The sequence below is a fragment of the Pundamilia nyererei genome, unplaced genomic scaffold (genome assembly GCF_000239375.1).
Source record: "Pundamilia nyererei isolate P.nyererei 1_Seehausen unplaced genomic scaffold, PunNye1.0 scaffold00006, whole genome shotgun sequence".
Taxonomy (NCBI): Eukaryota; Metazoa; Chordata; class Actinopteri; order Cichliformes; family Cichlidae; genus Pundamilia; species Pundamilia nyererei.
The window spans coordinates 6391125-6403031 of NW_005187407.1; the positions used below are offsets into that span (position 1 = coordinate 6391125).

General features: G+C 39.2%; 1 protein-coding gene across 2 annotated transcripts in view; it reads right to left on the bottom strand.

Moving 5' to 3' along the window:
* Positions 1–11907, bottom strand: part of edil3a (EGF-like repeats and discoidin I-like domains 3a) — a 120519-nt gene that overhangs the window by 71541 nt on the left and 37071 nt on the right. For both annotated transcript variants that reach the window (XM_005722319.1, XM_005722318.1), the window contains exon 3: positions 6998–7126. In XM_005722319.1, coding sequence (XP_005722376.1) covers positions 6998–7126 — 129 coding nt within the window. The remainder of the gene's footprint in view (positions 1–6997; positions 7127–11907) is intronic.

Here is an 11907-nt window from a genome sequence, read left to right on the forward strand (position 1 = left end):
GTTATTGAAGTCTGTAAAGAGGAATTCTACTGTTTGATGCTTAAAGGAAAAAAAAGACCAAATGTGCAGTAAGCCGAAACAAAACGACTGCTGGCCCACAGGCAGAGCAATCTTTTTATTTTGATCTGCAGGCACGCTCTTTGCTGATCATCGGCGTCTGTCGGTTTGGCTCTGTGCTTGTGGTCACTTCTTTGAATGTCTGCTGGACATACAGACCCTTCCCCCAGGATCCGCTACACTCATCTCAGCCTGTAAACGCAGCTTTCCAGCCACAGACTGTGAGCAGTGGGTGGGCTGTGAGACTGAATGTAATGTTGAGACGGTGTCAGGAAATGGCAGCGTTTCCCACACAGCTCTGTATCGCAGCAATCTAACAACAGGGAGAAGCTCGAAGCTGGAGGTGTTCACAGTGGTTCTGAGGCCACTTTGTAGTGGTAGGACACATTGTTTTTGAGATCTTTGATACAATGATGAATTTGGGAAGACAGAAAAATGTAACTTTATTGGCACATTGACAAGCAGACTGGAATAAAGCGTCACAAATGTCTTGCCTTCGTCCTTTGAACACATATACAAGTTTTAGTGAGAAAAACAAAGTGGTGCTACAAGTTAGTCATGCTAATTTATTCATATAAAAATAACTGCAGTGCAGATTAGCATAATTTCAGTGAAATTTCAAGCATGTTGTAACACTGAGGCTGTTAAGACGAAACCAATTTATAGCTACAAGTACAGACCTCAGGCACTGTGACTAAATCCATGCCTCTGTTTATTTTGAAAACAGATGAACTTTCTATGGACAAAGTACTTTTTCAACAAACTTTTTCACTGACTTAAGTTGCACTTAAATCTATCATAATCCATTTAACTAAGCCTGCCCTGAAAACACTTATTTTTTTAGACTTGAAGTGCAAATCTGCCCTTAAACATAATTCAGCTATACTGCTTATATGATCTAAGACAGTAAGTGGATTTCTGCATGCGACCGACTTTCCCCTGGAGCGATAAACAAAATAGCAACTGTACTTTGTGAAGCTGATTTTGTGGACGCAGAGACAATTTGGAGCATCATTTGCTGGAAATATGGGCCTATTTGCTGGTTAGAAGTGTTTCTATTTGATTAAATAAAATCCACTGTGGACAAAAAACATATGCACAGTCCACGTGTTCGACACTCGTACCTCTCCCGGGAGTCCCAGCAGTGACGGCGTTAACATTATTGATGAGGTGTAAAGCCCAAGCATATGTAGATCTATTAATGATGTGATGCTTGCTCGAAACTTGAATAAAAGTTTCCTTTTATTTGAATAAAACATGTGTGTGAGCATCTAGCAACTTTGACATGCAGAGTTAAAGAGGCAGGGATCAAACCGCTAACCTCCTGATTATTAGACAGCCTGTTCTACCTCCTGAGCCACAGCTGGCTGATCCTTTTTATTCCAATATCTCTTAAAAAACATTATGCTGGTTGTTTAATCCTGAGTGTGATGCTCAGGTTGTGTTTATCATTTAAACACAGCCACAAAAGGCTAAGAAAGTCTTCGTGTGTCATTCTGATGTTTGCTGAAGTCACTTTAATAGTGCAGCCTCACAATTTGAAGGAGATAACAGCTGCTTCAATCTTGGCGAGAGCCCACCAGACCTGCTCTGCCTCACTTTACTGTACTCTCTCAGTGCTCTCTGCAGGAGGCTTTCTATTTTCCCCTCTCTGCCATCACAAAATGCTGTAGATGTGCAGTTACAGGCTCACCTCCCGCGATGCCAAGGCAGGTAACTGGAGTGCTGCTAAGGTGAAGGGGTGCTGTACTGTAGCTGACAAGCACAAGCTGTTGTTGTAGTCAAATAACCACTGTCATTTACTCATTCATGCTGCCTCGGGTTTTAGTGCTGTTATCTTAGGCAGTAAATTGAGCACAAAAAAACAGACAAGGGTGAAAAAGTCACATCTTCGTTTTTCTTTTTGGAAAATCAAACTGGAAAGGTGGAGAGCCTGAGGACAGACACACAAGAATCACACAACAAACAAATAAGTAATGATCTCCGGATGCCTTCTCACTCACTCCGAAATACACTAATCAGGTCAATAAATGGGCTACGAGACATACCATGCAGAGGGAGTTATGGAGTCTCTTTTTTTCTTCATGTGCTGATGAAAGTCAGTCTTCGTTCAGCCCCATGGTGAACTAACTAACAGTAATGGTTCCCTGCGGCTTTACATCAGGCCACAGCCATAAACAGTGGCTGATTATTTTGTGGCAAGAGGTTTGCGAGGTGGCGGGTCTAGGATTATAGGAATACGATACATGAACAAATAAAGGGGTTGAATAAAAATAACTAAAGCTTTTCACAATTTTTTCCACCAATCAATCCGGATCTGTTGGTGTCTTATAGAAAGAAAGGAAAGAAAGCCAAAGAAACATATTGATCCACGAGCACGAGGTGGCAACTATTGAAAGGACCTGCAGGCTATGAAAGATTGGAGGAAGATCGAATGAGAAAGAGAGCACTTACCATCTAAGAGACAGTTTAGCCCAATTACTCTGTTAATTCTTTTATCTTTCTTTTTTAAACAGGGTCTTTATTCAGTACATTTCTGCTTGAAAAGCACTTTATCTACTGCCTTTAACTTTGGATTTTTCAAAAGCAGGCATCACTGCATCACATCAAATGATTGTTTTAGTAAACTAAAGATAAAACATGTATGTTGCGCATGACTTTCTCACAACTTTCTTAGAGCAGGAATAAAAATGCCTACAGTTTATACAACATTTGTCCTTGACGGACTGAGAACGTGTGCTCTAAAAATGATCTGCAACCTCACGACGTCTGAGGCAATCAGTCCCAATCTTCACACTGTGACAGCTCATTACGGCGCTTGGCTACTTGCCCAATAAGGCTGCATTTGTTCTCCTGTCACCACAGGGACATGACACCACACTATCTGAAAGATGAATGACTTTGTGATGATAATGACTATAATAATAAAAGCAATGACACTAACCAAAGGAAAGCCACGGCTTTCAGACGAGATTGAGACAGACTAAGAATTGCTTTAAAACCCAACTTAATGCAATCACAATAAAATTCACCTCATCTTTGACAGGCCAGAGACAAAATACTCTATCTTTTACTTTCATATGACGTGGCTGAGTGAAATCAAGCTTGTCAAACTTTGTGTTAACTGCACAGTTAGTGTGCCAGCACGCTGTCATCACCTTCAGCAGTGATACTTGAACATCTGACCTGAATGTGAAAATCTCATCACCTCAGGAAGAGTCGAAAACATCTAAGTTCTAAAAATAAGAAATGTAATTTAAAATAAAAAAGCAAATTTGTCTGAAAAACTTGGAGTTGCCTCTGTGCAACTATTTCTTTTCCATTTTTGGTCATAATAAATAAAACATTACTTTATTTTAGTCATTAGAAGTCCACAAAGGAGTTTTATCTAGGATATGCTCATTGGCTGCAGACTTGTGACTTAGAACCAATGAGTGCGCAGATTGACCCCTCATCCTCGCATCCAGTTTGAAAACGCCAACGACTGTGAAAATGCTTTTCTCAAGGCTTCAAAATGGGACAAACCAAATGTCACAAGTGATAAAAGCTGTCACTGCTAACATTTAGCATGTAGAAATAGTTTCCAAAGAGCACCCACTCTTTACGCTACCTGCACTGCAATGTTTCTGCCACAAAAACTGTTGAGCCCAGTCGCTGCGAGAAGAAGTGTGGGGGGCATAACACTGAATACTGCAACATAATCACCTCGTTATGAAGCCGTGTGGCACAAACAGAATAACCGCACAAAGAGAAAAGCTACAACGGCAAGAAAGCCCTAAAAGGTTAACTACATTTTCATACAATAATAGATGACTTAGCCTACCATAATTAATTTCCTTTTTTTAATATGTAATCAACAGGAACAGCAGACTAATACGATATGTCAGGTTAACAGTAGCTTTAAATTAAAACTTCTGTCTATTAAAATATCCCCTGTGCTTAGGCAAAGGTAATACAATCAATTTATTTTATTACCGCTTTATAGCTATCTACCAAACTAGTGACTAGGGGATCTCCCATCTGTTCATCTTTCCTTAACTGCTAGTTCAATTTATAGTCAAGACTCTGGCTACAACCTAGACGGGTCACCGGTCGATCAGAGGGTCAACACAGAGACACAGACAAACGTTTAGTCTCATATCCACACCTAACAATTAATCGAGCATGTCTTTGAACTGGTTGAGGGCAAACCTAACTCAACATAATAAGTCACCGGTTAACCAGGAGGTTTGGAATCAATAACCTTTTTTCTCTTAACCAGTGAACTAACCCAGTATCAAATACTGCATTTTTCCCCTTCACTACATTAACTGTGAATAACTCAAACTTTCTGATAAAACTGTCCACCAGTAATGAAATGTTTCATACATTGTCCAAATTGTGAAGGTGCACGATATACCTTTCAGCTTATCGTGCATTAAAGCCAGTATCTTACCATTATTAAGCCAGCTAAACTGTCATTATACGTGTCGCTTTATAATTTAATCGCAGGAATTACCCAGAAACAGATTTGCTTATTAATGTCTCCCTCCTGTCTCTCTCACGACTCTCTGCCATTCAGACGATGTCCATGAGTAAAATTGGCAGACTTTAATGTGTATTCAGACTGTATCGAATCAGTTTCCCACCACCCCAGGGCATAATAGGAAACAATAACTGAATTATGACATGAATGATAGCCAATTGCTCACAGTTCAGGCTGGAGACAAACTCGATGACATAACATTGATCTACTGACTCCTTCTATTTCCTTTTCTGTTTTATGCCTGACACTGACCAGTGCAGCATAAAAAACTATTTCTTTTATGAGTTAAAAAAAACCCACATTTCTGTCTTTTTTAACCTTGGCGCACATTTTTTGTTAGGCGTTGGTTAACATCTCTCCATGCTCTCTCGCTCTCTCTCTCTCTCTCTCTACAAATCCTCTCTCTTACAAACTAAGAAGGAGCCATCACGCCACACGGTTTGCACCATGATACATTAAAGCCATTACTTACAAGCACACCGGCAGTGAAGGACAACTGTGTTATGCAGGCTAATACAATGCTCAGCCAAGCACACGCAGAGGCAGGAAAGCCACAGAACTTGGCCTATATATCATACTGCGGGATTTAGCAAGATTTTGGCACACACAGAGAAAGCTATATGCTACGTCTAAATCACGGGAGTCAGTCGAAAAGTGAAAATGTAAAGGTCTGCATTAATTGTCTGCTGATACAATTATTATGTCCATCAATTTATTTTCTTTTGCTTATACAATTTAGGGTCACAATTGTGCTGGTGCTAATCCCAGCTGCTATAGGACAATAGTTGGGGTACATGGTAGACAGGCTGTCAACCTACTGACCGCTAACAGAGAGACAGAAAGACATTCACAGATACAGCAAGTTTAGAATCATCAATCAGCCTAATGCACATTTAGTTGTACTAATTCATTTGTACCCCTCAGGTATAAAAAGCCGATGGGGTATTGTCACCCTGCCTGAGGGGCAGGTGGGCGCGCACTGTGGACACTGAAATGGGATAACTCGAGAACGAAGTGAGTGAAAGAGTTTCAAATTGACACAACTGTGCATCTACAAAAACATCTCAAATGTGGGAAAATATCAGTGACCTCAGACTCAGGGACCAGAGGTAAGGTTTTCTGAAAATCTTGTGAGTGCGATAACACAAGAAGGACGTCACTTGGGATTTTTAAAAATTGATACGATTGGTGCATCTCCTAAAAATGTCAGACAAGTGTGAATCCTCACTCAGAGTGACTGAGTTCAAGGTCAGAGGTCAATGTTTCTGAAAATGACCTTTCTAACTAATACAATAGGCACATCTACTAGGAGGCTGAGGGGTAGCACCCGTGGCCACTAGTTTTATTGTTTGAAAGTATTTAGTTTTAGTTCTGTTTTTATTTAGTTTAACACAATTTATTTTTCTAGGTTTTTAGTTTATTCTTTGTGGGTTCTGTCCTCCAAGATTAACTAGGAACAAACGTAAACAAAACATCCTAACGCTTCACAAAAGGGCCTTAGCTGGCCATTTGCTTTAAACTCAGGACCTTCTTGCTGTAAGGCAACGGTGCTAAGCAACACACCACCATGCTACCTCACATTTGTTATGTATGACTTTTCATTTTCAAATAAATAGTCTAATTTGCTCAGCTTTAGCGGTCCTATTTAATAACAGACTATTTTTTGTAAGAGCAGCTACAAGTATTATTAACATTTTTGTTATTAAATTGACTGCAAAAACTGCTGAGACTACCAAGAATACTTAAAGCGAAACAGACTCATTCTTTCAGAACAGATATTGGATCTAAACAATAGCTGAATGAAGCTTTGAAACGTGAATTGATGCATGTTGCTGTTCAAAGAAAAATAATTATATATCTGACTTGCTCGGTCTCAATAATAGTTTAAGGATCGATAGTGTTGGTCACACCCAAATGTGCTTGTACCCCATGATTGCAGTCATTAATTACCCTTGTCCCCATATTCCAGGTGCTAGTTTAAGAGTTCAAAAGGTCAGTTCCTAAGACAGCATAAATTGTGCATGGGATGAGAACAGTGTTCCCAGTCTAACATACTGTCGAGAGTTATCTCACAGGCAGCACAAACCCTCTGACACCAACCTTTATTAAGAGCATGCTCAACAAAAGGAAGCAAGCTCAGCGCTTCCTTTCTCTCCTGAACTCACTATCATTTTGCTGAACTCATCCTTTCACCAGGAATTTACTTTTTGTCAGCTTTTCAACATCTGTTCACTGCTCAAGGTTATTATTTGACTCCTGTTAGAAAATCGTTATGATCAAACAGACCAATCATTCTTCCTGGTAATGCCATAAAAGAGACACAGAGGCCTTGCAAACCTTTTGACTTTATATTAAGTTCCGTAATCGTTCAAGACACTTTAAATAAGGGACAGGGAAGAGGCTGGTCCAACTTACTGTGTTGGCAGTGAACTCCGCTGAAACCTGGTAGACACTTGCACACATAACCAATGAAGGTATCACCCCTGTAGGTCTCACTGATCTCACACGTTCCTCTGTTGTGGCAAGGGTTTGGATGGCAAGGACCTGCACAGAAAAAAGAAGAATACAGACACCGATGATGGGGGTGGCTTTTAAAAAAAAATTTTTTAACTGTACACACAAGAGCAAATTGCAGCAGATAATATTCCACAATAATTTTGGTATATGATACAAAAGTGTACTTAGACATCATTATCCAGCCAGTAGTCTAATAAACTAAACAATGGGTGTCCCATTAAACACATCTACAGTTTTTAATAGCACACAATAACACACAAAGTTTTAATACATAAGGTATTCTGGGAGACATCGTGAGGTGGTGTTTAAGTAAAACTGCTTGACAGGAGAAACTGAGGATGAAAGGAGTGTCGGGAGAGTCTGTCTTTCAGTGACTGCTGCTGGTGTCTGTTGTCTAGAGGGCGGCCCAAGGCACCGTCTAGAAATCACTGAATGTGTCCCCTCCAGGAAGGCAACACTTCATTCTCACAGTGCTAAGCGAAAAGCACAGACTAGCTGCAAGGTAAAATGGAGCACCACCATCTATGCACTGAAATGTACCCACGGCATCACCCACGCATACGTACACACACAGATCCTCACACAAATAAGTCGAGTTTTGACTAAGCAGTTACTTAAATTTGAAACAAGATTATTATTATTTTGAATTAATGAAAAGTGGCCATTGTTGTGAACAATTCACCAGTTTTAAGAGTTTCTGTTCATGCGTCCCCCAAAATGGAGAATCGTTATTAATACTGTACTGAATTTGTACTCCACAGAGCAAAATAATAGTCTCTGAAGAAGTGATTGCTCAAGTGATTGCCACTGTGAAAGTACTGCTGCTGTCCTGAATACTAGGGGCAGGCTAGCCAACCTCTGAGGGTTTGAACAATATAAGGTATAGTCTAAAGTTGTGAATGTGCAGCAGAATGGCCAGCACAAACGCACTGTCTTTAATAGTTATAAATATATTGGTGCAAAAAACATTTTAAAAAGGTCACATGATGTTCTTATTTTGCTCCAATGTACATTAAATTGTTAACTCCAATGACTGCAATGGCTTTTTTATTGAGATACTTGTTGCCCTTTGGTGTTCCAAAGTACTTTTGTGACACAAAAGCATTACCAAAAGACAGAAACATTGTTTGAATTTCAGAAAATTGTAGCAAATTTACTCTACTAATAAACTGAGGCAATCCTTTAAGTCACTTCATTTGTATTGGAACATACTGTTTTCTGCATAGTTTGCTTCAGTGGATGTTTTTATTGCTTTCAGTGCTGTGCAAATGACCTCCACCAATAAAATCTGTCCATTTGGTTGAAGTTACCCCATGTTGTGCACAGATAACCGCAGTTCAGCATTCCTACAGAAAATCAAACGCTTATGCTGTACCCTGTGTGAGGGTCAGTGCTGCTCAGAACACAAAAGGCTCCTATGAGCCAAACACTAATTTGCAAGGGAATTCATATTCATAGCCACAAATCACATGTATTCACATGCTGTGTAAACAAAACCCCATTCATCATTACCATTGTTTTCTCATCAATATTTGGGTGCACAGAACACTGGGAAGCTTCGCCACTACAGAATTCATGCTTTGGGATTTAAGCAAACAATAGAATGAATTTCAATAAAAAAAGAAAAAAAAAGAAAAAAAAGAAAACGCCTCAGAGTTACGCCGGTAATGATTAATAACTCTGTTGGAGCATGATTCTTTCCATGTTTGTTGCTGTTTTTTCTTTCTTCTTTTTGTTTTTGTTCTCGTTATGGTACCTCTTTGCAACCCATAATGATAACTAAGGTTATGAATAAAAATTATTATAACAAAACCTGCTGTGTATGATACAGCAATGAATTAATTAACTGCCAATGCCCACAAAACTGTGACATTCAAAATCTTTCATGAACTAGCCTGCAGAATGAGGCAAAATGTTAATGATGACGCCTAGATGCAAGCTTGTAGGTTTCATAACTCAAAAACCTGCCAATATCTGTCTAATCTTTTATACATTGAGTTGTACAACTGCACTGAGTCTGTCAAAACTTTGCAGATTGATGGGGCGTGTTCGTTGCTCACCTAGTGATGTGTGCACTTAGGCTGAATTCTTACTGTGGTCGCCCAGGCTTGCATCCACCCCAGACTCCTTGCTGCATGTCAACCCTCGTCACCCACGCCTACACCCAGGCATCTGGGTGCTAGCTAGGTACATGTCAATTGATCATTTATTGTAAAATGTAATGTTTAGATTAAATCTTATTATAAACCACAAAATCATTGTTTGCCTGTCCGCAAACTCCTCCTACAGGATCACAAGTACAGCAACCAAATACGGGAGACATCTTTAGCCAATGAAGGTTCTTATTCTATATCATGACATTGTCATGTTGCCAAGCAACCAGCTACCAAAGGGCTTAAAGGACCCATGTTTAGCATTTGCGCAACTAAAGCAGCTTATAAAAGCATGATTTTGATTTAATTTATATCCAGAAAAATTCAAATGTAGTATATTATAATACGACCATGTTACCTGTGAACCAGTTAATTGATATTTATATAATGGAGCAGCAACTGAGCTTTGTAAGGGACCCATAAAAATGGGCTAATTTTAGTACAGTATTTATTTTTTTGAATCTATTTATCTTTCATGCTTTTTAATCTATAAACAAGAGCTACCACATTGCCAACAGCATGAACTGACTGCACAATCTGCATTTAGTAATGATATCTAACATGACTCTAAAGTTTCAAAAAGGCTGCTGAGAAAAGAACTAGCAAATCCGAATTCTTTTCATCAGCATGCCCTTGTAAGTTTCCTATCTTGTGATGCGATTTCTATTCCAGTCATTTTACAGTCATATCTTAGAGTTGACAGGGAAACTGTGCTTTGACAGGTCTCTTATTTCATTTTAAGCGATGGGAAACAAGAAGAAGTCTCAAGGGTGAGAATCTCATGCCCTCTTAAGTCAGTTTGACAAATTAGCAGCCATGAGCACAACATTTGACAACGTCAAGTAAAAAGCTGCAGCCTTAAATTGTTTACTATATCAACAGGGCAACCATTTCACACTAGCCCCAACCCATAAAAAGAATAGGAAAAAAAATGAAGTAAATAAACAAATAAATACAAAATCACTACCGACCCTATTATTGTTCTCTCACTGGAATTAGTAGGCCTCTAGGTGTGAATTTCAAATGAGGTAATCCTATCGAAGTCATGCTATTTCAAATCCTGGACCTGTATTAGTAATAATCAGAGTGGTGGATAATCAGTTGAACAGAGGCTTGTATAATAGCTTTCACAGAGGACCTGCTCACTGTGAGAAAGGGGGTTGACAGGTTTCAGGGCTCTTTTGATGTAATGATCTGTAGTCGCACCATGCTGTACTGACAGCATCCCTAATGGCAAGTGCATAAAACAGAAAAAGTGGGGACAAAAGGAGGTAGTGAGAGAGAAAAGAGGGAGGGAATGGTTTCTCAGTTAGTGTGTCAGAGAGATACAAAGAGTGTTCAGTATGACATCTACATTTGATTTCATAATTTCTGTCAAAAAAAAAAGAAAAACAGGAAGAAAAAAAAAACGCCCCAGTGTGCCGGAAATTAAGCAAACTTTTGTATGGTATGAGTTCAAAATAAGCCAAAAACTGAGGAACTGCAGAACTGTTATGAGTCAGGATCAAATGCCAGATCACATTAGCACACATACAAAAATCTGACATCCACTTAGCATATAATATCAAAAACTGTTCATCTGAGAGAGAGCAAATTGTCTCGCCAGTGGAAAACACCACATGAAAATTGCAACAGCTACTTTCGTGCCCTCGGTGGGCTGAGACTGACACAATTTTTCAGAAACTTACAAAAAACATGAACCAAAACAAAACCGCGTTCTGTTTCTAATTTCTTGGGAAAATAATAGTTACAAAAACATTTTTAAAAAAAGAAATAAGTTAGTTTATAGTCTCCAAACTTTTCAACTAAAAGGATGATGATTTTCATTAAGAAAGAAGTGTTTTTTAATGCTATAAACAAAAAAAGAAAGAAATCCCTTATTCACTCCAACAGCTGCCCATTTCTAGAAAGGATTAAGTACTGGGAGCCATGATGGAAGCAACAGAGAGGAAAAACCAAACACTACTTAGAGAAAAGAAGCAACTTTCCAAGGAAAGGCGAGGGAGTAAACATGGTGTGCCATTAAATTGTGTTTTCTTCACACAAACACACACCATGTACCATTTAAGTTGTGTGTTGCTGATTGCTGGAAAGTATTAGCTGCTAATGCTTCTACTACAATGGCTTGCAAAAGTATTCGGCCCCCTTAAACTTTTCCACATTGTCGCATCCACAAACAGCCACAAACATGAATCAATTTTATTGGAATTCCACGTGAAAGACCAATACAAAGTGATGTACACGTGAGAAGTGGAACGAAAATCATACATGATTCCAAACATTTTTTTCAAATAATTAACTGAAAAGTGGGGTGTGCTTAATTATTCAGCCCCCTTTGCTCTGAGTGCAGTCAGTTGCCCATAGACATTGCCTGATGAGTGCCAATGACTAAATAGAGTGCACCTGTGTGTAATCTAATGTACACACGGGTATTCACAGACGCGGACTACAGCTTTCTTGGCTGCTGCCTCAAAGCACATTGTGCGCTGTCTATCTTGCGTGCTGCACAATATCGTTTATTATTTAGTATCTACTGATATCTACTGCTAGCTAGTTTATTGTGATGGTGCCGTTTTTTTTATTATGTTGCTCTTTGTTGTTTGCTTTCTCTTCTGGTTTTTTTCTCCATACAGGTGACCCAGGTGTTTTTTTTTT